At 39.1% G+C, this 26,722-nt stretch overlaps 1 protein-coding gene across 6 annotated transcripts in view; it reads left to right on the top strand.

Moving 5' to 3' along the window:
- DGKI (diacylglycerol kinase iota) overlaps positions 1 to 26,722 on the top strand; it is a 451,310-nt gene that overhangs the window by 247,220 nt on the left and 177,368 nt on the right. For all 6 annotated transcript variants that reach the window (XM_088018199.1, XM_088018200.1, XM_088018198.1 and 3 more), the window contains 4 exons: positions 1,126 to 1,263; positions 4,859 to 4,937; positions 21,395 to 21,450; positions 22,401 to 22,463. In XM_088018199.1, the coding sequence (XP_087874325.1) occupies positions 1,126 to 1,263; positions 4,859 to 4,937; positions 21,395 to 21,450; positions 22,401 to 22,463 (336 nt within the window). The remainder of the gene's footprint in view (positions 1 to 1,125; positions 1,264 to 4,858; positions 4,938 to 21,394; positions 21,451 to 22,400; positions 22,464 to 26,722) is intronic.

Raw genomic sequence — 26,722 nt, 5'->3', positions numbered from 1 at the left:
TCGTGTAAAGACCTGATTGATCTTGACCCTTAGCCCCTGGCCAGAATAGCAAATCTGGTTCAGATCATAATCCTTACTTTGGGAGAGTTATGGCTTTTCTGGAGCATTTTGTTTTTCTGGTTGGTGTCATCGTGGCTTTGTTACACAGGTAGCCAGCTGTCCTTTCCACCAGAGAGCCAACTTCAGGCAAGCTTAGTGAAAGAAGTTTACCTGTCACTAACCAGCCATTTTATTAACTTTTTCTTACAGTGTTAAGATAGTAAGAAGGCACAATTTGCTAACATATGCGGCCCCACCAGCTTTTTATCTATTCATAGGAGAGATTGGGCTGGGCTCCATGAAAATTATCTTCAGCTATTAGCAGATATGAATTTGACCTTTGTGTGAATTAACCTCCCTTGGGTGATAATTATCTTGGGATATTAGCAGATATTCATTCGGTATTGGGTGAATTAACCTCCTACAGGTCTTTTTTATTTTTTCAAGTGGGCATAGTAGAAATGATAATACATTAGTTGCTTCATGTGAATATGTTTATCACTGTTAACTCTTCTCCTCCACATCAGTGACTTGACTATCCTTAATAATCATGCTGCCAATAACACATGCTTAAGGAGTAAGTGGTTGCCTAATAGGGCAGTGCCTCAGACAGACTTGCCTTAGTAGTGTCCCTCTACAAGGTTAGGAGAGGTGAATGAGGTGGAAGGTTAATAGAAAAAGTTGTCTATCCTCTGCCACCATGATTCTTTTCCTCCTCTTCCATATACACTTGTTCTCTGTATCTGTCAGATTCCTCTAGTAGGAGGCCTGGGGAGTCCTGTTTTCATTTTGACAGAAGCGACCCTCCAGCATGGCCCTCAAATGCCTACCAGTGACTGTTGGTTCTTGGTGCTGGTGAAAATTACTCCTCACCTCAAACCAGTTAGAGCAGTATTTCTATGCACAATACCTGGGACTGTTGTCTTAGATTCCAAGTACTGCAAGGAAACCGATCTACTTGCCCAGCCTTGCTAATTGCAAAATGAATAGAGAGCTATAGCAAAAGGGCTCTTGCTTGCGTGAAATGCCTTTGGTTAATCTGTTCACTGCTCCAGGCAGCAACGCATATATTCTTTGATTCCTTAGGGCTACACTGATGAACCCGTCTCTAAGATCCTTTGCCAAGTGGAAGATGGGACAATTGTACAGCTAGATCGCTGGAACCTCCATGTGGAAAGAAACCCAGACTTGCCTCCAGAAGAACTTGAAGATGGCGTCTGTAAGGTGAGAGAGTTCTTTCTTCCACAGAAGGGAAGCCTGGAGCATGTACCTGAGCCACAGGAAACACACTCCTGGCTGGAGGATCATATGCTGACTGCTTCCTATGAGATCACAGGATGATGTTTGAGTTTATGGCTACTGGGCCTACAAGTGTAACACTACTCCGTGATTCTGCCCCACAGACTTCCTACCTGCTTCCAGAGCTCAGGGAGCTGTTCTTCATCCTCAACTTCCACACCAGAAAGAACATATTCATTTTCTAATCTTTCAAGCATTGCAAACTCATAACCCATGAGAAGGTGAAAAATACGAATGTTCTGAAGCATTAGGCATATGGTCTTTCAATGGAAAGATAACCTCCTGAGATTTGTAGTCTCCTACTAAATATCTCTTATGTGTAGGAAGTGACACTTAACTAAGTCAGTTTCATCACTGGGTTGGGACTTGAAGATGCCTAAATAAATATTTTGACTTAGTATTTTTCCTTCAGTGATTGAGCTTTCATTTCCACCCAAGACAAATCAAGAGACCAATTATACATACATTAGTGCAGAGCCTCAGCAGAACATTTGGTTCTAAGTTCTGATCTCAATTTCAGATAAATCTGACACGTTGCCAAGTAGCCATTTCCTGCATATTACTTTCCATTTTTCTTCTGTGATAGTGTTTTCAAAGTTTTGCGTGCATAAGAACATTCATGTGCAGATTATGGGGCCCAGTCCCCATTGATTCTGATCAAGTAAATGCAGGGTTAAGGCCCTGGATCTGTACTTTAAATGGCATCCTGGGGCGCCTGGGTGGCTCAGTTGTTGAGCGTCTGCTTTTGGCTTGGGACATGATCCCAGGGTCCTGAGATTGAGCCCCACATCGGGCTCCCTACTCTGCAGGAAGCCTGCTTCTCCCTCTCCCTCTGCCCCTGCTTGTGTTCCCTCTCTCGCTGTGTCTTTCTCTCTCTGTGTCAAATAAATAAATAAAATCTTTTAAAAGATTTTAAAAGGGACACCTGGGTGGCTCAGTCGGTTAAGCGGCTGCCTTCGGCTCAGGTCATGGTTCCAGGGTCCTGGGACCGAGTCCCACATCAGGCTCCTTGCTTAGCGGGGAGCCTGCTTCTCCCTCTGCCTCTGCCTCTCCCCCTGCTTGTGCTCTGTCTCTCTCTGACAAATAAATAAAATCTTTAAAAAAAATCTTTTAAAAATAATAATAAAATAAATGGCATCCCTGCTTTATTGGATTATGCCATTGAGTGAGCCAACATTGTCATGGGCGTTTTCACTTTAAAATAAATTGAACCAGATATCCTTCTAAACCAAACCAAAACCAGTTATTCATTAGCAGCATGATCCTGACCGATTATGATAAACACTCAAGTTTATTATTTGGCTAAAATAGATTAAAACATGTTTTATCTTGTCTTCACATTTTGCCCCTAAACAATAATCCAGAAATCACAAGGTTTCTGTTAGATATCGTGACTGCTCAGTAGATTTGCATTTATAATGTCACAGTGTTGTTTGAAACCACAGGTATCATCTTGGGATATACTTCTTTCTGATGTGTTCGACCCACAGAAACTGGGTAGGATATAGTCAAAGTGAAAAGAATTATACCATATGGAAATTTTAAGGTCCTTTCCCCACCAAACTTAGAATGCTTAGGCGCGGGGCGCCTGGGTGGCTCAGTCGTTAAGCGTCTGCCTTCGGCTCAGGTCATGATCCCAGGGTCCTGGGATCGAGCCCCGCATCGGGCTCCCCGCTCCGCGGGAAGCCTGCTTCTCCCTCTCCCACTCCCCCTGCTTGTGTTCTCTCTCTCACTGTGTCTTTCACTGTCGGATAAATAAAATCTTTAAAAAAAAAAAAAAAGAATGCTTAGGCGCTCAGTAGAAATCTCTATTTAAATCTCTTCCCAACAGCTTAAGAAATGGAAAGACTCCTTGGTACAGCCAGGGAACATTAATCCAGATAATTAAAGGGCTTTGAAAAATTGGATTTTTGAGGAGATATGTAGGAAATTGGGCAATTTTTCCTGGAAAATATGAGTAAGAACTTAATAACAGACTAAATTGGGATATTATTTAGGGGATGGTGACCAAATGTTCTAAAGCTATCAGTGAATGCTAAGAAATGGGTTAGAATTGTAGCCAAGAAAACATAAATGGTAGGGATGAACATATCTGTGCTTTTGGCAAGATCACCAACCCTTGCTGTCATTACTAAGGCTTGGTATTTTGTTAAAGTGCAGGAACTGGACATTCTCAAATATGAAACCAGGAGAATGAGACATGATTTTGGCATTGTTCTGTGTTTCGTTTCTCTCCTGTTCTCCAGTCAGTTGTAAACATTTCTAAAGGGGGCTGATTTGACCTCCGAATTCATGATAAGCTCTGACTCAGGGCCTCCATGGAGGGTTCATTCCTTATTTCCATTGGAAACTAAGGCCATCCGTTTTCTTTCCTTCTGTATTAACATCTCTCTGTTACTCTCCCTCTCATTTCATTTCTCTCTTAATGGGTTGAGGTCCTCACTCTAGTCAAACAAAATCTTACTAGTCAAGGCGCATATGAAACCCTGTAATAAATTTACTTTTGAGATCTTGAGGGTTAAACACGTACTTCTAACAGAAGAGAAGTAGATTTCTATCTGGAGGCTAAGCCTGATAATTATCTGGAAACATTATCCAAGCTGAGATGAAATTGCTTCTCTATTTAGTTTAATATTTACCTTCCAACCTGAGTTGCAGAAGGGAAAATGGAAGAGCCACAATTTCCTCTCTAGCATTTTCCATGGGCTTTTCTCATTGTTCTAACATTGAAGCCTTAAAAGCACATGAATTTTGCAGTTCTGATGAAGGATTTTAGGTTGCATAGTCCTCTCCTTTACTAAGCTTGCAGTGGTAACAGCCAGGGACCCAGAGGACTCTAGGAAGGCTTGTGTGTGTACCCGCATCTATGTCTACATATTTCATGGTCATATTAAAGATACAAAGTCTGATAGACTAAATCAAAATTTGAATAATACTGACAAATATGTATATACACATATATATTTTTTTCCCTTGTAGATCAGGGGTAGCCAAATGTTTCCCTCTGCCCTATTGCTTATGACTTATGTCAAAAATATATTTTAAAAAATGGAAGGGTAAACATATTAAATATTATTCATTTGGAGTTGCAATATTAATATGCTGGACATAAATTCTCAAAATGTATATTCACTGATTAGCTTACACATGATCCTTCCATTCGAATTGACTTTCTAAGTTTGCTTAGTGAGTCATTCTTTGAAACTTTTGGGCATGTGCTTCCCTCAGCTAAATTGGGCTCTCTTATTAATATCCACAAGAATAGTTCCCATTTAATAATTTGTATTTGCATCACTTGTTTCCTATACTACTTAAAATTCTTGGGAGTGTTATTTGATTTGAGCTTTCACTAATGAATTCAAAAATCCCCTGTTCCTTCTCAGCAAACACCCTCTGCCTCGGGCTGTGACTTATCTCTTTCCCAGGGACTGCCTGAGAGAAGGTGTCTGGTGTTAGGCTTCATTTTATTCTTTCTGCCTGGTTACGCACCACTTCACCTCTACTTTGTTCCTCATTGCAGCTTCCTCTGAATGTTTTCAATAATTACTTCAGCCTTGGATTTGATGCCCACGTCACACTGGAGTTCCATGAATCCAGAGGTGAGGACAACATCCCATTCCCATCTCCCAGGGAGGAAGTTTCCAGCAGGTGTTTTGCATGTTCCCTTCTGTTTGCATATCACTTAAGTATATTGACAGTGTGCATCAGTGTTGTTCATTTTAACTTTTGTGAAGACCCTGGGAGCTAGACAAGATAGGAACTTGTTACAGATAGGACCCTGAGACCTAGTTGTTTAGGGTCTCAGAGATGTAAAGGATGACACCAGATGGATGTTCCAGGTCTCAGACTGCTAATTTTTAAGTTTGACTAGAAACTTTGAGGTTAGTGAACTACTAGGAAGTGATAAAGTTTCTTTCATTTGAGTCATTAGGATATTTACAGCTTCTTGAACCACCGATTGTTAAAGTCCAGCACTTTATAAACCAGGGCCATTGAAATCTGGCAACAAAAACATACAAGTACTCCCTGGGTGCAGAAAAGAGACAGCAGTCATCTTAGAACAGTAGGGGAGCTGATCGGTGGTTTAGGTGGAAAGAAAGGGTGGTGATTGGATTGGGAGTGGAGGTGCTGGGAATGCCCATTAGGTGGAAAGAAAGGGTGGTGATTGGATTGGGGGTGGAGGTACTGGGAATGCCCATCGGACAAGCTGGAGGGGTGAATGAGAGCCAGTGTCATGTCAAGGGCCAAAAGAGATGGTGGCAAGATTGGGGAACAAAACCATTTTTGAAAGAAATAAGATGAAATAATGGCATGCAGTTATATACTTCATCACAACATTTCTTATGCCATTCAGAGCTGAGAAAGTTTAGGATCTGGGCTTAGGTTTTGAAGCCCCAGTCTTCTGTGTTCATGCTCACTCACCTGGTGTCTCTTCATCTCTCAAAATCTCTTATTAATGTAACTATATACATCTGTGTCTTTGCCTGTATCTACCTCTGTACCTAGTCTCTTGTGAATGTTAATATATAACCAAAATCATGCCGGGCAGTAGGTTAGTGAGTGTGTTGTGAGATAAAAGTCTATACATGAGAGGATTATTTTACATCTTTTCCTCCAGATTCTTCAAGAGCATCAGTGGTTTTAACTCCTGGAATTTGAAGTAGAGACCTAAAAGTTAGAATTCAAATGTCCAGATTCTAGTAATAACACAGAGGAAATTCTGATAACACTTTTATGCACTAAAGGTCAAGAGTGGAGTAGTAGGATTAAGGGTGTTAGAATACAAAATATAAGTGAAGTCCAAACCTGTAATTCTCTTACTGAGATCAGCAATTTTGGTAGGCTTTGCCTTCCTGCTTTCATAAGGCTTTGAGGGTCAAATGCTGTGTCAAATAAAAGCAGTACTCAGCAAAATACTCTCCATCCTCCATCCATGTCGATGTAAATGGTATGTTGGCTAATTGAATTTAAATTAAATAATAAAATAAAATAAAAGTGATGCTGATCAAAGAGAAAGCCATAGTTTGACTTTTCCCTCTGAAAGGCTGGTTGATAACAGAACCACAAATATCAAATACCCAGATCAGAAACACCATCACCTTCCCATTTCACTGCCATGGACAGCTCTTAGAGGTAGATATTCAGGGAGTCCTACTTTAGGGCCCACATTTATAGTCTGTTGGTCTCCCTATATTTTAGGAGACTTAATTTGGGGAAGTAAATGGAGATTACTTTCCTCATTTCTTAACCCATTTTTTCCCCTCATATTCTTCAGGAGACTCTGGCTCTGGGCTTCCTAATAAAATCCTTTAGTTTCTTTTTTTTTTTTTTAAGATTTTATTTATTTATTTGAGAGAGAGAGAATGAGAGATAGCACGAGAGGGAAGAGGGTCAGAGGGAGAAGCAGACTCCCTGCTGAGCAGGGAGCCCAATGTGGGACTCGATCCCGGGACTCCAGGATCATGACCTGAGCCAAAGGCAGTTGCTTAACCAACTGAGCCACCAGGCACCCAAAATCCTTTAGTTTCTTAACAATACTTATAATTATCACCAATGCGTGCATCTTCCAAAATAGACATCCTGGCATGAAAAGAGGCCTAAATGAGTAAGTGGCAGACAATGAGCTCATTCAAGGGAGACTAATATTTTGTCTACTTAATCTGACAATCTCCTAATGATACATTTCCTTGTACTATGATGAAACTTTTGTGTCTCAGAGTGAAGGGAACACAGAGAGACATCAAGGGGAAAAGACCAGGCTTAGAAGAGAATTCTTGAAGGAAAGTGATTTTTTTTTTTAAGTTGTGGGACTATTTCATTTGAAAAGGAATATGCAAACTGATATATATATGTGTGTGTGTGTGTGTTGTGTGTGTATATATACACACACACACACACATACATATACACACACATAGTATAATATATGTGTGATTATAAAACAATTGGTTAAAAGATGCAAAGCATTAGTCTTTGTGTAGATTATTGTTGAGGCTTAGTGTAAGTGCTTTCAAGCAGTATGAAATGGAATTGCAGACATTTGGCCTGCAGGTAAGCTAGAGCCCTTGAGGAAAACCAGTCACTGAAGAGCTGATAAGGGAAAACTGATGTTGACTGAGACTAATAGCTGCAATATTCATGAAGATGGTATTTCCAACATTCCAAAATGTTGGAAACAGATTTGGTTGATATGCCTATACCAGAGGTGTGGACTTCTTAGTACCTGTTAATCTATTCACTTTGCATTAATTTATGATGAAAAGTAAAATTACACAAGCTAATTTTCTTTTTTTCCTTTTACTATTTTCTGTTTATTTGGATTTTCCCCATATTTTTACCTGGATAATCAAGAAATCTCAAGCTCACCTGTAAAGGGAAAAGATAGTATGGCTGCATTTTCAATAGGGGCAGACTTATTCCTTTTGGTATTAAGTGGCTATTCTCAAGCCAAGAACACTTCAAACTGTTCTCAAATGCAGACACTCACAGTTTGAGACATCATGACAAAACTTGTATCATTTGCCATGAAATACTTAGAGGGTGACCTCATGAGAGCCATTATAAAAAAAGCCTCATGAGAGCCATTATAAAAAAATGAGCTTGTATAGAATAACCCCCATTAGGTATTAATAAAAGGGGTGTGTGTGTGTGTGTGTGTGTGTGTGTGTGTGTGTACTTAGGGAATTATTCTAATCTATCTATATGAAGGGGGTAATAAATACAAATCTCACTAAGGCAGAATCTTTAAAAATGTAATTGCAGAAGCAATTTTTGGCATAGATGTGAAATAGCCCATCAAATAGAGGGGACAATTAAAGACATTTGAGATAGTTTATTGGTGGTATTACTGTTTAAATACTTTTAGAATTACCAGTAGAAAATCAAGCGAGGAGTAAAGATAGTCTTAACATTTTGATTGACTTTGTATAAAAAGAATGCAAACATTTGAATAATTTGGGTTTCTATATTTGATCAGAAAGTAGGTTTAGTTCATTTGATTAGAAAATAGAGATGCTTTCTTCTTATTAAAGTGGCCAAACCATGCATGGTTGAACTGTTGCTTGCATATCAGAAAGTGCAATCTTTTGGAACAGGATTTGGAGACGTAACAGAATTGGCAATTTAATTTTCAGCAGGAGTCTTGCCCAGAACTTTAATAATTATTGCATTATGACAGTGCTTGAGCAAGTACATTGAAAATATTCCCATCTAATAATGTATAGCCATGTTGACAATGATTATGGTTATCAGGCGGCAAAGTTAGGTCTCACTTTGCCAGCTATATGAATTAGATTGTCATTTTTTTGGACATGAACGATATTAAGCACCTCAAACATTTAGCCTGAGATTGGATGCTTAAATTTTACTGCCTCGCTGAAATTACTCACTCAGAGGAGTTGAACCTTACACTACAAGGTCAGGGAAATACAATTATGATTCTTGAGGAAGCAGTATTTAAATTTGATTTAAAATTTACTATTTTCACTGAATATACAGAGACATGCAGATCAGCATATTTCCAAGGATTATGAATGTTTCATGATTCATATGGAGAATGATCAGATTTCTTTAAAAAGATGTTTCAGTGGCTTGCTAAATTTCATCATCACCATCACTGCAAAGGACACACTGTCAGTCTTAGGTCTAGGTACTGAGACTCAAACATTTGAGAAACTCTCACGGTCCAAGGTTCTCTGTCTATAAACTTTTTTTCCATTTTGAACCTCTGCATGGCATCTACCCTTCATTCAAGATTTAAGTGTACCTGCCTCTGGAACACTTTTGATCATTCCCTTTATGTGTGACTCTCACTTCATCTGATATAGGCATCTTTGTATGGCACATACAAAAGGATGTTATTCTTTGATTTTCAAATTTATCTCCACTCTAAACTCATGCAGGCAAAAGACCATATCTTCTTCTTTTTTTTTTTTTTCCCAAGGGACCCTGAGCAAACAGCCTGAGGCACAGAGGTTTATTTTCCATACTCTTGTATACTTTCTACAGCGATATAGATCTATAATGGTTTACAGCAGGGGCGTAGTTAAGGCACATTCCCCCATGTATACAGGAGTAGTCAAGCACGTAAGAATCTTTGAAACAATTTACAGGACAAGCTAACAAAGAGGGGAGTGCACTGTGTGCTGTTTACAAACAGCTGGCTTCCTATCTACTAAACATCTTCTGCGTACTTTGGAACGTGTGTGGTCAGTTCTAAGGGCATTTCACTCTGATCCTTTGGGTTATTTTTAACCCTGCAATCTCGAGTTTTTCTCAGAGATCTCGGAGTCTGCGCGAATGCACCACTGGTTGTTGTGGAGTTCTGTTTCCTACAGCTCCCCCTTTTTTTTCAAATTAGCCGCTGCCATAAGCACTCTGATGCAGGTTTTGGGCATTCATTTGTTTGAGGGTACAGTATACGGGATCCAGACCCCCTTACGGGCTTGGAGAAGGATGGAATCCATACTGTGCAGAGGCGCATGTCACCACCACTAACATAGCCAGGAACAAATGTTCAGGGCTTTTGGTAGATCTGGTCGTCATCTCCAGGACTCGCTCCACCCTCTGAGTGAGGGTCTTCAGTTGCCCCCAAATTGAGGGTGTTGCTGGGGGCAAGTTTCATTTTTAAGGTCTCTTCAAGGAGAGTGTTGCCATCTCTCAGACAGGGGATTGGGTGGTCAATCCCTGCAGTGGCTGAAAGACCTCTTCTGTTTTATCACCGCTCCTGGGCCGGACTTGCCAAAGAGGTATCCAAATTGCTCGACTGGATCCATCACCTTCTGTAGGGTTCCTATCGCTGGCCGATCACTCCTCGATGGGGGCTTCAGGTTCCTGTTCGGGCGCCACTTGTCGACCTCTGAGAGTCAGGGACCTGGGGCGGCGAAGGAACTGAGCAACACCATATCTTCTTATATTCCCTTTGCCAAGTCCATGGCTATCTCAATAAGTGTAAGTTACAGTAATGGAGAGTGTAACCAGAGGATAGGCCCCATATATAATATAAAAGGTAACAATAGAAAGGAATATATAGTAGGGCTAAGATTAGTTGTATAGGCAGTAAATAATATAGGAATTTGGCAGGGAAAACCTATCAGGGGAAATTTTCCAGAAAGGGTAAGAGGGAGCTGAGAGATAAAGGAGGAGTGTGAAATATGTAGAAAAGAAGTAAAGTGGGTGAGGGCATTTCAGACAGCAAAGTATAGAGGGACAAATGAGCTTGTGATAAAGATGGGATGACCAATTAATACATAATGAAAGAGTTTTGCAACGGTGTTAGAAAAATGGATAATGTTTGTAAAACTATTTGTCCTTAATGGGAGATGATGTTGGAAGATAAGATTTTTTTTGGATATATACAATTTGAATTGAAGGTGGCATTGTTACTTGTAGGCATAGATTTTGGGATTGTTTATGTATATATAACTGAAGTCTTAAGATTAGGTACATACCTAATGCAGAGGAATGTGGAAAATGTGAGTTTTGTGCAGTTCAAATTGCTTATTGATTTTTATAAACATAGAGTTGAACTTGTATTTATGAATATCTCTTCTAATATGCCAGACCAATGACAGACAAAAGTAGAGTTTAGGGTCCTATTCTGATGGCACAGATGTTATTGTGTTGTACATAAAAATAGGATTAATATATTAACTCAATGGAATGGAAGTTATCCAGAACCTTATTATCATCATCATAACTGGATTATATCTAGAGCCAAATCACTTAGGTGATTTAGATGATGAGATTTGGGAAGTTTGTGTTAATAAGATTTAGGTGAGATTTTTGGGTTTTGAGTTGATGCCCTAATGGGGATGAGACCTTTGGGGACCTTGGAAGGAATGAATGTTTTTCATATGGGAAAGATATGAATCATAGGGGTCAGATGGTGGGCAGTGGTAGGTAGAATTTTGGCCTTTATGACCTTTGCTATTGGTGTGATTCTTGTTGGTTAGGTTATTTTACATGGCAAAAAGACTTTTTTTAGTGTTATTGAGGTCAATAATTAGCTGACCTTATACAGGAAGATGATTCTGGGTTATCTGAGTGGGCCCAATGTGATACCATGAGCCCTTCAAAGCGTAAGTGGAAAGTTAAATAGGAAGTCAAAGAGATGTGGCAGAAGGGGAGTCAGATAGATTTGAAGTGTGAAAAGCACTTGATGTGCCCCTGCTGGCTTTGACAGTGGAGGGCATCCCAAGCCAAGGACTCCAGGAGGGCTCGAGAAGTTGAGAATGAACCCTAGCCAACAGCCAGCAAGGAAAAGAACTTCACTTCTCCAATTGCAAGGAAATAGGTTTTGCCAACTATCTGAATAAACTTTGAAGTGAATCCTTTTTTTTTTTTAAGATTTTATTTATTTATTTAGAGAGCATGTGTGAGTGGGGGTGGGGCAAAGGAAGATGGGGAGAGAGAGAATCTCAAGCAGACCCTGCTGAGTGTGGAGCCCAATACAGGGCTTGATCTCATGACCCTGAGATCACGCCCGGAGAGGAAATCAAGGGTTGGAAGCTTAACCAACTGAGCCCACCCAGGCACCTGTGAAAGTGAATCCTTTTTAGAGCCCCCAGAGATGAGTCCTGCAGGCTGACAGCTTGATTTTGGCCTTGGAAGACCCTAAGTAGAGGACTCAGGAGAGCCCAGTCCAGATTTTGGCCTAGGGAATAAGAAAATAAATGGATGTTTTAAGCTGCCACGTTTTCAGGAATAGAAAACAAATACAATTAATGTTGGTGTCCAATCAGATTATAAATAGGCTAATGGCCTAGACATACACAGTGAGCATTTAGATTTCACTTGGTTATACCCTGTCTTTGTGGAAGAGGAAGATGGGCAATAGAGGAACTGTAACAGTAAGCCATGGGTGCTTCCACTATTGGGATCTTGGGATAATTTGAGTATTATTGGCATTCCTTGAGAATGGCCTTTCATAGTTGACCTCATACCAATTAACAAATACAACTTCCTTAGGGAACAAGAATGCTTAAACTTTCTTACTGGTCCTTTCCCAATTCTGTAAGCCCCCTTTTCTTGATATAGTTGGGGACCACGTTCCTTGGACCTTCTCAAAGACCTGTCAGTTTTGGGGGGAGCAAGATGGCGGAGGAGTCGGAGACCTGGATTTCGACTGGTCTCAGGAATTCAGCTGGATAGGGATCAAACCATTCTGAACACCTACGAACTCAACAGGAGATGGAAGAAAAGAATAGCAACAACTCTCTGAACAGAAAAGCAACCACTTTCTGGAAGGTTTTTTCTGATTTGTTTACAGTATATTTTCTGGGGACATTGTTGCCCTGTTAGCATTTTGTTCTCTCATTCATCTATTCTTCTCTGGACAAAATGACAAGATGGAAAAAATCACCTCAACAAAAAGAACGACAGGTAGTACTGACTGCCAGGGACCTACTCAATATGGACATTAGTACAATGTCAGACCTAGAGTTCAGAATGATGATCTTAAAGATACTAGCTGGGCTTGAAAAAAGCATGGAAGTTATTAAAGAAACCCTTTCTGGAGAAATAAAAGAACTAAAATCTAACCAAGTCGAAATCAAAAAGGCTATTAATGAGGTGCAATCAAATATGGGGGCACTAACTGCTAGGATAAATGAGGCAGAAGAGAGAATCAGTGATATAGAAGACCAAATGATGGAAAGTAAAGAAGCTGAGAAAAAGAGAGATAAACAACTACTGGATCACGAGGGCAGAATTCGAGAGATAAGCGATACCATAAGATGAAACAACATTAGAATAATTGGGATCACAGAAGAAGAAGAAAGAGAGACAGGGGCAGAAGGTATATTGGGGCAAAATATAGCAGAGAACTTCCCTAATTTGGGGAAGGAAGTAGACATCAAAATCCAGGAGGCACAGAGAACCCCTCTCAAAATCAATAAAAATAGGCTAACACCCCGACATCTAACCGTAAAACTTATGAGTCTCAGAGACAAAGAGAAAATCCTGAAAGCAGCTCGGGAGAAGAGATATGTAACCTACAATGGTAGAAACATTAGATTGCCAACAGACCTATCCACAGAGACCTGGCAGGCCAGAAAGGACTGGCATGATATATTCAGAGCACTAAATGAGAAAAATATGCAGCCAAGAATACTGTATCTAGCTAGGCTGTCATTGAAAATAGAAGAAGAGATAAAAAGCTTCCAGGACAAACAAAAACTAAAGGAATTTGCAAACACAAAACCAGCCCTACAAGAAATCTTGAAAGGGGTCCTCTAAGCAAAGAGAGGGCCTAAAACCAACATAGACCAGAAAGGAACTCAGACAATATACAGTAACAGTCACCTTACAGGCAATACAATAGCACTAAATTCATATAGTTCAATAGTTACCCTGAATGTAAATGGGCTAAATGCCCCAATCAAAAGACACGAGCTATCAGATTGGATTAAAAAACAAGACCCATGGATATGCTGTCTGCAAGAGACTCATTTTAGACCCAAAGACACCCCCAGATTGAAAGTGAGGGGCTGGAAAACCATTTACCATGCTAATGGACACCAAAAGAAAGCTGGGGTGGCAATCCTTATATCAGACAAATTAGATTTTAAACCAAAGACTGCAATAAGAGATGAGGAAGGACAATATATCCTACTTAAAGGGTCTATCCAACAAGAAGATCTAACAATTGTAAATATCTATGCCCCTAACATAGGAGCAGCCAATTATATAAGGCAATTAATAACAAAAACAAAGAAACACATTGACAACAATACAATAATGGTGGGGGATTTTAACACCCCCCTCACTGAAATGGACAGATCATCTAAGCAAAAGATCAACAAGGAAATAAAGACTTTAAATGACACACTGGACCAAATGGACTTCACAGACATATTCAGAACATTCCATCCCAATACATGTTCTTCTCTAGTGCCCATGGAACATTCTCCAGAATTGATCACATCCTAGGTCACAAATCAGGTCTCAACCGGTACCAAAGATTGGGATCATTCCCTGCATATTCTCAGACCACAATGCTTTGAAACTAGAACTCAGTCACAAGAGGAAAGTCAGAAAGAACTCAAATACATGGAGGCTAAAGAGCATCCTACTAAAGAATGAATGGGTCAACCAGGAAATTAAAGAAGAATTTAAAAAATTCATGGAAACCAATGAAAATGAAAACACAACAGTTCAAAATCTTTGGGATGCAGCAAAGGCAGTCCTAAGAGGAAAGTATATAGCAATACAAGCCTTTCTTAAGAAACAAGAAAGGTCTCAAATACACAACCTAACCCTATACCTAAAGGAGCTAGAGAAAAAACAGCAAATAAAGCCTGAACCCAGCAGGAGAAGAGAAATAATAAAAATCAGAGCAGAAATCAATGAAATAGAAACCAAAAGAACAGTAGAACAGATCAACGAAACTAGGAGCTGGTTCTTTGAAAGAATGAACAAGATTGATAAACCCCTGGCCAGACTTATCAAAAAGAAAAGAGAAATGACCCAAATCAACAAAATCATGAACGAAAGAGGAGAGATCACAACCAACACCAAAGAAATACAAACAATTATAAGAACATATTATGAGCAACTCTATGCCAGCAAATTAGATAACCTGGAAGAAATGGATACATTCCTAGAGATGTATCAACTACCAAAACTGAACCAGGAAGAAATAGAAAACCTGAACAGACCTATAACCACTAAGGAAATTGAAGCAGTCATCAAAAATTTCCCAACAAACAAAAGCCCAGGGCCAGATGGCTTCCCAGGGGAATTCTACCAAACATTAAAGAAGAATTAATACCTATTCTTCTGAAACTATTCCAAAAAATAGAAATGGAAGGAAATCTTCCAAACTCATTTTATGAGGCCACCATTACCTTGATCCCAAAACCAGACAAAGACCCCATCAAAAAGGAGAATTACAGACCAATATCCTTGATGAACATGGATGGAAAAATTCTCACCAAAATACTAGCCAATAGGATCCAACAGTACATTGAAAGGATTATTCACCACGACCAAGTGGGATTTATCCCTGGGCTGAAAGGTTAGTTCAACATCCGCAAATCAATCAACATGATACAATACGTTAACAAAAGAAAGAACAAGAATCATATGATCCTCTCAAGAGATGCAGAAAAAGCATTTGACAAAGTACAGCATCCTTTCTTGATCAAAACTCTTCAGAGTATAGCGATAGAGGGTACATACCTCAATATCATAGAAGCCATCTATGAAAAACCCACAATGAATATCATTCTCAATGGGGAGAAACTGAGAGCTTTCCCCCTAAGGTCAGGAACGTGGCAGGGATGTGCACTATCACCACTGCTATTCAACATAGTATTAGAAGTCCTAGCCACAGCAATCAGACAACAACAACAACAACAAAAATAAAAGGCATCTGAATCAGCAAAGAAGTCAAACGCTCACTCTTTGCAGATGATATGATACTTTATGTGGAAAACCCAAAAGACTCCACCCCAAAACTGCTAGAACTCATACAGGAATTCAGTAAAGTGCAGGATATAAAATCAATGCACAGAAATCAGTGGCATGAATACTCATGAAAGAAATTGAGGAAGACACAACGAAATGGGAAAACATTCCATGCTCATGGATTGGAAGAACAAATATTGTGAAGATTTCAGTGCTACCTAGAGCAATCTACACATTCAAAGCAAGCCCCATCAAAATACCATCCTCCACTTTTTTCAAAGAAATGGAACAAATAATCCTAAAATGTGTATGGAACCAGAAAAGACCCCGAATAGCCAGAGGAATGTTGAAAAAGAAGAGCAAAGCTGGCGGCATCACAATTCCGGACTTCCAGCTCTAGTACCAAGCTGTCATCATCAAGACAGTATGGTACTGGCACAAAAATAGACACATAGATCAATGGAACAGCATAGAGAGCCCAGAAATGGACCCTCAACTCTATGGTCAACTCATCTTTGACAAAGCAGGAAAGAATGTCCAATGGAAAAAAGACAGTCTCTTCAACAAATGGTGTTGGGAAAATTGGACAGCCACATGCAGCCACATGCAGAAGAATGAAACTGGACCATTTCCTTACACCACACATAAAAATAGACTCAAAATGGGGGAAGACCTAAACGTGAGACAGGAGTCCATCAAAATCCTAAAGGAGAACACAGGCAGCAACCTCTTCGACCTCAGCCACAGCAACTTCTTCCTAGAAACATATCACCAAAGGCAAGGGAAGCCAGGGCAAAAATGAACTATTGGGACCTCATCAAGATAAAAAGCTTTTGCACAGCAAAAGACACAGTCCACAAAACCAAAAGACAACCGACAGAATGGGAGAATATATTTGCAAATGACATATCAGATAAAGGGCTAGTATCCAAAATCTACAAAGAACTTCTTAAACTCAACACCCAAAGAACAAATGATCCAGTCAAGAAATGGGCAGAAGACATGAACAGACAGTTTCCCAAAGAAGACATCCAAATGGCCAACAGACACACGAAAAAGTGCTCCACATCGCTCGGCATCAGGGAAATCCAAATCAAAACCTCAATGAGATACCACCTCACCCCAGTCAGAATGGCTAAAATTAACAAGTCAGGAAACGACAAACGTTGGCGGGGATGCGGAGAAAGGGGAACCCTCCTACACCGTTGGTGGGAATGCAAGCTGGTGCAGCCACTCTGGAAAACAGTATGGAGGTTCCTCAAACAGTTGAAAATAGAGCTACCATACGATCCAGCAATTGCACTACTGGGTATTTACCACAAAGATACAAATGTAGGGATCCGAAGGGGTACATGCACCCCAATGTTTATAGCAGCAATGTCCACAATAGCCAAACTGTGGAAAGAGCCAAGATGTCCATCGACAGATGAATGGATAAAGAAGAGGTGGTATATATACACAATGGAATATTATGCAGCCATCAAAGGGAATGAGATCTTGCCATTTGCAACGATGTGGATGGAACTAGAGGGTATTATGTTAAGTGAAATAAGTCAATCAGAGAAAGACATGTATCATATGACTTCACTGATATGAGGAATTCTTAATCTCAGGAAACAAACTGAGGGTTGCTGGAGTGGTGGGGGGGTGGGAGGGATGGGGTGGCTGGGTGATAGACATTGGGGAGGGTATGTGCTATGGTGAGTGCTGTGAATTATGGAAAACTATTGAATCACAGATCTGTACCTCTGAAACAAATAATGCAATATATGTTAAGAACAAAAAAAGAAGAAGATAGCAGGAGGGGACGAATGAAGGGGGGGAAATCAGAAGGAGAGACGAACCATGAGAGACTATGGACTCTGAAAAACAAACTGAGGGTTCTAGAGGGGAGGGGGGTAGGGGGATGGGTTAGCCTGGTGATGGGTATTGGGGAGGGCTCGTTCTGCATGGAGCACTGGGTGTTATGCACAAACAATGAATCATGGAACACTACATCAAAAACTAATGATGTGATGTCTGGTGATTAACATAACAATAAAAAATTAAAGAAAAAAGACCTGTCAGTTCTTATACATACACAAAGACATATTCAGCCACTCAACATTTTAAAAGCCAATAAGGAATGATTAAGTACTATTATTTGCAGACTGTCCCTTGCTTTCTTAGGGACTGGCGTCTGCTGGGAGTAGGAAAGCTCTAATACTACCCAACATCTCTCTCAGCTCCAGTCAACCTTTGTTTCTGAGGCTCTTTGGAGCAGGGTAGATACTAAAATGGAAAAAGTGTTTAATCATCAAGGCAGCCTTAATCAGGGAGTCAGGAGTATAATACCATTATACTATTAGCAGAGATAACAGAATTTACCTCCATCTTTTCTGTTTTCAGGGCTAAGGAATATGTGTGACTCTCCTACATTGTTATCTTTCTGACACCTCTCTAAATGCTAGTGTCTTAATCTTGTTTAGTTTTATTAATTGAATTTTATCTAGTTAAATTACATCTGAAGTGACTGTTTTCATCAGCTGTGTCAGTAAAATCACCAAAAACTCAGTTTATTTATTTTATTCTACTCTTTTGGTTCTTACAAAACATTTTCGATCTCTTGAGAGAAAACTATTTCTTTAAAGGGGAAAAAAAAAAAAAAACCTTAGGCTCATAGGAAAACCCCTTAAGAATGTGAATCTTTTCCAAACCATAAAGTAATGTTCTAAAAAGTACATGTTAATAGTTGATGCATGATTCACTTGATAGCTACAGATGTTAGTGCCCTGAAAAAGTTCTATGCCAGAACTGTGGGTGCCATTTTCCACTTTTTTATTATAACTTGCCCAATAGCAAAATCTGACCTTCTTTCTTTCATTCTTTTTTAAATAGGGATTATGTACCCATGATAAATTGCATAGCAACAGAAATTCTAATTTTGCCTCTGGTTCCATAAAGCAAGAGTTAATGCAACTGAAAATGGTACCCAGCCAAATTTGGGTTAAGAAAGGTTAAAAAACAAACAAACAAAAAATGTTACTTAGCAGCCAAATTTATCCTAAAGGCCCATACTGTAAAAATGGTGAATTCTGGGTCCATAAATGGGGACCAGGGAGATAGAGCACTAAGTACCACTTTTATCACCTTTTTTTTTTAGTCTAGCCTATAAATTAACGTTTAACTTTTGTTTGATTTTGTTTCTAGGGTTCAGAGTACTTAATTCAATAGAATAGAGGGAATGTTTAAGGAGAGGTATGAGATACAGAAACTTAAATATGTAAAAACTCAAGTCAAATTACAACATACGACCTTATTTTTTTTTAAAGTTTGCAAGCTTTCACCCAGTTTCCATGTTATGCGCTAATATTATATTCTAATAATCATGAAAGTAATCTAACGATCCTAGGTCTAGGATTATTCCCTGAGATTGTGTAGCTCTTACTCTGCGGCATCTTAGTGAAGGAGCTCTTTGCTACTTTTCTTCATCTAGACAATTGTTGAGATTTGCCATTCAAACATAGGGCCAGGACTTGAACAGTTTCAGCTAGTCATCCAGCTGTCTGTTGAGAAACAATTTGAAGAGAGACCTTGCCCTAAGAGGGGATTAATGAGCATACGGGATAAAATAGCAGAAGGCAAAACATTGACGGTCCCATTGGAATGTCTTGGAATTCTATTAGGAAGAATGTAAGGAAGTAATTTTTCACTTGGGGATTTTATAATCCCTTATATTTGTGTGAACATTCTCTGATGCAGATTCTTGTTTAACCTTTTTTGTGGTCTTCAACCTATATAACAAACAGGACCATACTCAAACCATTTTTCACCCACAGCCTTTGCTGTCATATGCCCTGAGTCCATTTAGCACTTCACCTGCATATATGTATATTTATGTATCTCCAGTAAATCATTTTTTAAAAATTTTTTTATTGTTATGTTAATCACCATACATTACATCATTCGTTTTTGATGTAGTGTTCCATGATACATTGTTTGTGCATAACACCCAGTGCTCCAAACAGAATGTGCCCTCTTTAATACTCATCACCAGACTAACACATCCCCCCACCCCCTCCCCTCTAGAACCCGCAGTTTATTTTTCAGAGTCCATCGTCTCTCATGGTTCATCTCCCCCTCCGACTTACTCCCCTTCATTCTTCCCCTCCTGCCATCTTCTTCTTCTTCTTTTTTTGTTCTTAATATATATTGCATTATTTGTTTCAGAGGTACAGATCTGTGAGTCAACAGTCTTGCACAATTCACAGCACTCGCCATAGCACATACCCTCCCCAATGTCTATCACCCAGCCACCCCATCCCTCCCACCCCCCCACCACTCCAGCAACCCTCAGTTTGTTTCCTGAGATTAAGAATTCCTCATATCAGTGAAGTCATATGATACATGTCTTTCTCTGATTGACTTATTTCGCTCAGCGTAACACCCTCCAGTTCCATCCACGTCGTTGCAAATGGCAAGATCTCCTTCCTTTTGATGGCTGCATAATATTCTATTGTGTATATATACCACATCTTCTTTATCCATTCATCTGTCGATGGACATCTTGGCTCTTTCCACAGTTTGGCTATTGTGGACATTGCTGCTATAAACAGTGGGGTGCACGTACCCCTTCGGATCCCTACCTTTGTATCTTTGTGGTAAATACCCAGTAGTGCAATTGCTGGATCGTATGGTAGCTCTATTTTCAACTATTTGAGGAACCTCCATACTGTTTTCCAGAGGGGTTGCACCAGCTTGCATTCCCACCAGCAGTGTAGGAGGGTTCCCCTTTCTCCGCATCCCCGCCAACATCTGTTGTTTCCTGACTTGTTAATTTTAGCCATTTTGACTGGTGTGAGGTGGTATCTCATTGAGGTTTTGATTTGGATTTCCCTGATGCCGAGTGATGTTGAGCACTTTTTCATGTGTCTGTTGGCCATTTGAATTTCTACCAAAAGACAACCGACAGAATGGGAGAAAATATTTGCAAATGACATATCAGATAAAGGGCTAGTATCCAAAATCTATAAAGAACTTATCAGACTCAACACCCAAAGAACAAATAATCCAATAAATCAATTTTTTAAGGCCTGTTACCAACAAAAGCACAGATAGTAGTTAAGAGGTTTGGTAAAATGTGAAAGCAAATTCTCTATTAATTTTTATCCAAATTTCCCATATTTAATTACATTTGGAAGCTGCATATATAGTTTACAGGAGATGTGCCCGATGGAGGTCAAAGCAGATAATCACCCCTCATCACCCTCCTTTGTCCTGTCAACTTTGCCTTGGATCCCTGCCAGCCCTCTATTCTGAATAGAGTCCAGAGTGTCTCAACTTTTAATGTTAATCACCTGGAGAGCTTGTTAAATCATGATTCCTAGACACCACCCCCTATACATTATAATTCAGCAGGTCTGGAATAGAGCTAATAATTTGCATTTCTAACAAACTTCCAGTTGATGCTGATGCTGCCATTTTGGGGCTACACTTTTGTAGCACTGGACAACTATACCAACTGGCCTGTAACTAAGGGAAAGATGATAATAAGGCTGTTGACTCTATTGGATCTGTGGGATGGGGAGGGAGGGGGAAGAAGAGTGTTAATGGAAGTCACTACCTTTAATGAGGTCTCCATAACAAAACTACCTGTTTCCTTTCACAGAAGCAAATCCTGAGAAATTCAACAGTCGTTTTCGAAATAAAATGTTCTATGCAGGAGTAAGTATATGTTCTATTTTATAATTATTATGTATTATTTAATACTAATTAAATACTAATTGCTCAGTGGTAATAAGGATACTAACTATATGAAAAATCATTATCCATCTCAGATGTTTCTAAATATTTCTATGTATGATTACAGTTTAATGTCTTGGTTTACAATTAAGAGGTATTTAAGTTGGTAGAAAGGGAGCTGGTGTTCATCATCTTTGAACTTTAAAGTTTTAAGGCTTCCTGTCATACGGAGGGGATGATATTCAAGGAGTGATAAGAGAAACATCAAAGGCAATCTAGAGAATGGGGGAGTTAGGCAGACCGAAAGATGTATGGAAAGTCTTGGGTAAGAATGTGGTTTGTACAGGAGTACATACGCATCAGTGTTTGGAGGAGAAATTGGCAGAGAATGGGCAGTTTCTTGTGGAAGCATATATGTGAGTAAAGGAGGTCTTTTTTTCCTTCTCCTTAGGGACATCCCTGGGGATGAATGGCTAGAAAAGGGGGGGAGGTATGTAGAAAGGCCTCCAAATTACTGATTTAAAAAAAGTGTAGTTTAAATTTAGACCACTGGATAGAGAGAACTGAAATAAAAGGGGAGAGGTGAAGCAAGACATTCTTAGTGGCAAGTTAAAGATGATATCAGCACCCCATGGTCAAGTAGGAGGTCAGGAAAGGTCATCAGAATAAATCTTCCAACTGACCCTTGGAATTACCTACTTTTTAACTTTTCTACTGTGTTCTTAAATTTTATTATAGGTTATAGTTTGAAAACAAAGAGAGTTTTCAACTTGACAGGCACTGCATTTTGCTTTGCAGTTAGCAAGAAAAGAACTTCTTTGTATTTTGAATAATTTAGAAGCATTAGGAACTATTTATAATATGGAAGCAAGGGTTTGGCATAACCATGTGATTAAGTTTGGTTTTTCTCCCTTTATTTCCTTGTGGTATAGGCGGCTTTTTCTGATTTCCTACAGAGAAGTTCTAGAGATCTATCCAAACATGTTAAAGTTGTTGTAAGTATTGAACGTGTTGACTCAGTTCATTTGAATATAAATATGTATATGCTGCAAAAATCATACACCAAATACCAGTTTATGTACTTAGATTAATCAATGGGTTGCATTAATTCCAGAGATCATTTAATGTAGTTCATTCAGCCAACATTTCTGAGAATATAGACCTGTATTGGCAACTGTCTTAGTTGCTGGGGATGGACAGACAGCTAGTTTCATTCCTGAAGGAACTCACAGTTGAATCGCAGAGACAGGCATGTAAGTCATTGCATAACACTGTAGTTAATATTGTTGACTATGTACACTGTATGGTGGTGGCACAAAGAGGGAAATGGAAACTGACTGTGGTGGGTTCAGGGAAACTTACATCAAAGAAGTGATGAGCTGGGTCTTGACATAGAAATAGGTGCTCACCCAACAAATATCTTTATTTCATGGCTACTTGAGGACTCTCCATTTTAGAAAAATGCATTAATTTTATTTTTTTGTGCTGATTCACTCTGTAGGCTGGCCAGGTTTCTTCACCACTGAATGGTTTGTTTGTTTTTGGTGCTATTTCTTCTGGGGTTTCTATCCCAGGTTTTTAGACACACACTGAGAGAGGGAATACTACCTTTCCTCTAGGAGCTGTACTTTAAAATAGCATATCTTTAGGGGCACCTGGGTGGCTTAGTTGGTTAAGCACCTGACTTTTGGCTTCTGCTCAGGTCATGATCTCAGGGTCATGAGACTGAGCTCCAAGTCAGGCTCTGCGCCCAGGGCAGAATCTGCTTGGGATTCTCTCCCTTTCCCCTTTCCCTCCCCCTCTGCCCCTCTGCATGCATGCCTGTTCTCTCTCTCTCTCTCTTGCTCATAAATAAATAAATAAATAATATTTAAAAAAATAAAATAGCGTATCATTAGTTATTAAGAAAGACATAAAATGCTTCCTTATAGCAACCAAGTTAAAAGGAGCAAACATGACTATTGTACATTATAGTCTAAGGAGAAAGAAAAAGAAAAAATATGATGTAGAAGGAATGTGATATAGAAATGCTTGAATTTATCATAGCATAGATAAAGAATAGAATATGTGATGAGAGGGGACAGAACAACAGAAATACATCAGAAGACAGAAATACAGAAAAATATACATGGGTGTATAGAGGAGCAGGAGAGGAATACAAATTAAAATTTGTAATCACCATGCAGCAAAAGCAGTTCTAAGAGGGAAGTTTATAGCAATTGAGGCCAAGCCTATCTCAAAAAAAAAAAAAAAACCAAGAAAAATCTCAAGCAACCTAACTTTACACCTAAAGGAGCTATAAAAAGAACAACAAAGCCCAAAGCCAGTAGAAGGAAGGATATAGTAAAGATTAGAGCAGAAATAAATGAAATAGAGACTAAAAAAGTAATAGAAAAGATCAATAAAACCAGGAGCTGATTCTTTGAAAAGATAAACAAAATTGGTAAACCCTTAGCCAGACTCATCAAGACAAAAAGAGAGAAGACTCAAATAAATAAAGTCAGAAATGAAGGCGGAGGAATAATAACCAACACCACAGAAATACAAAGGATTTTAAGAGAATATTATGAAAAATTATATGCCAACAAATTGGACAACCTAGAAGAAATGGATCCTTTCCTAGAAACATATAAGCTTCTAAAACTGAATTAGGAAGAGAGAAAATTTGAACAGACCAATTACTGGCAATGAAATTAAATCAGTAATCAAACTCCTGACAAACGTAAGTTCAAGACCAGATGGCTTCGGGGTGTGAATTCTTCCAAACTTTTAAAGGAGAGTTAATACTATTCTCAGACTATTCCAAAAAATAGTTGAGGAAGGAAAGCTTCTAAATTCATTCTATGAGACCAGCATTACTCTGTTACCAAAACCAAAGATACCACACAAAAAGAAAACTACAGGCTCCTATCTCTGATGAACACAGATGCAAAAATCTTCAACAAAATATTAGCAAACTGAATTTAATAATACATTAAAAAAATATTCACAGTCATGTGGGATTTATTCCAGGGATGCTAGAGTGGTTCAGTATTCATGAATCAATCAACATGATACATCACATTAACAAGAGAAATGGAAAAAATCACATCATCTCACAGATGCAGGAAAAGCATTTGATAAAGTACGACATTCTTTTATGGTAAAAACTCTCAACAAGTAGGCTTAGAGGGAACACACCTCAACATGATGAAGGCCATATACAAAAAAACCCACAGCTAACATCATACTCAATGGTGAAAACAGAACTTTTCCTTTAAGATCAGGAACAAAAAAAGGATATCCATTCTCATCACTTTTATTCAACATAGTACAGGAAGTCCTAGCTGCAGCAATCAGACAAAAAAAAAAAAAGAAATAAGGCATTTATATTGGTGAAGAAGTAGTAAAACTGTCATTATTTGCAGATAACATCATAATGAATATATAGAAAACCCTAAAGATTCCACACACAAAAAAACTACTAGAACTGATTAATGAATTCAGTAAAGTCACAGGAAACAAAATTAATATACAGAAATCAGTTGCATTTCTATACATTAATGAAGTAGCAGAAAGAAATTAGGAAAACAATTCCATTTACGACTGCACCTAAGGAAAGGAAAGACCTGCACTCTGAAAACTGTAAAACACTGATGAAAGAAATTGAAGATGGCACAAATGGAAAGATATTCCATGCTCATGGACTGGAAGAACCAAATTGTTAAAGTGTCCATACTACTCAAAGCAATCTTTGGATTTAATGCAATTCCTATCAAAATGCCAACAGCATTTTTCACAGAACTAGAACAAATAATACTAAAATTTGTGTGGAACCACAAAAAAATTCCAAATAGCCTTTCTTGAGAAAGAAGAACAAAGCTAGGGGCACCTGGGTGGCTCATTCAGTCAAGCATTTGCCTTCGGCTCAGGTCATGATCCCAGGGGTCCTGGAATTAAGCCCACATCTGACTCCCTGCTCAGTGGGGAGTCTGCTTCTCCCTCTCCCTTTGCCCCTCCTCTCCAGCTCATGTTCTCTCTTTGCCACCTCTGTCTCTCTCTCTCTCTCTCAAATAAATAAAATCTTTTTTTTTGAAAAAAAAAAAAAAGCTGGGGTTATCACAATTCCATATTTTAAGATATGCTACCAAGCTGCAGTAATCAAAACAATATCAAACTGGCACAAAAATAGACACATACACAATGAAATATTATGCAGCCATCAAAAGGAATGAGATCTTGCCATTTGCAATGACATGGATGGAACTGGAGGGTGTTATGCTGAGTGAAATAAGTCAATCAGAGAAAGACATGTATCATATGACCTCACTGATATGAGGAATTCTTAATCTCAGGAAAAAACTGAGGGATGCTGGAGTGGTGGGGGGTGGGAGGGATGGGGTGGCTGGGTGATAGACATTGGGGAGGGTATGTGCTATGGCGAATGCTGTGAATTGTGGAAGACTGTTGAATCACAGTTCTGTACCTCTGAAACTAATGCAATATATGTTAAGAAAAAAAAGAGGAAGAAGATGGCAGGAGGGAAAGAATGAAGGGGGGGAAATCGGAGGGGGAGACCAACCATGAGAGATGATGGACTCTGAAAAACAAACTGCGGGTTCTAGAGGGGAGGGGAGTGGGAGGATGGGTTAGCCTGGTGATGGGTATTAAAGAGGGCACGTTCTGCGTGGAGCACTGGGTGTTATGTACAAACAATGGAACACTACATCTAAAACTAATGATGTATGGTGATTAACATAACAATAAAAAAATTAAAAAAAAATAGACACATAGATCCATGGAACAGAATAGAGAGCCCAGAAATAAACCCATGCTTATATGTCAATCTATGACAAAGGAGGCAAGAATATACAATGGGGACAGGACTATCTCTTCAACAATAGTGCTGGAGAAACTGGACAGCTACATACCAAAGAGACTAGACCACTTTCTTACACCACACACAAAAATAAACTCAAAATGGATTAAAGACCTAAATATGAGACCTGAAACTATAAAACTCCTGAAAGAAAACATAGGCAGTAATCTCTTTGAGATTGGCCATAGAAACATTTTTCTAGATATGTCTCTTGAGGCAAAGGAAACAAAAGCAAAAATAAACTGGGACTACACCAAAATAAAAAGGTTTTACACAGTGAAAGAAACCATCAACAAAACAAAGAGGCAACCTACTGAATGAGAGAAGATACTTGCAAATGATATATCTGATAAGGGGTTAATATCCAAAATATGTAAGGAATTTACCCAACACACA

The sequence above is a fragment of the Eumetopias jubatus genome, unplaced genomic scaffold (assembly GCF_037043125.1).
Source record: "Eumetopias jubatus isolate StellerSeaLion01/CBP00866 unplaced genomic scaffold, mEumJub1_p1.0 scaffold_14, whole genome shotgun sequence".
In the NCBI taxonomy this organism is placed as follows: Eukaryota; Metazoa; Chordata; class Mammalia; order Carnivora; family Otariidae; genus Eumetopias; species Eumetopias jubatus.
The sequence above is the reverse complement of the archived record's forward strand: the minus strand, read 5'-3'. Positions and strand labels throughout refer to the sequence as shown.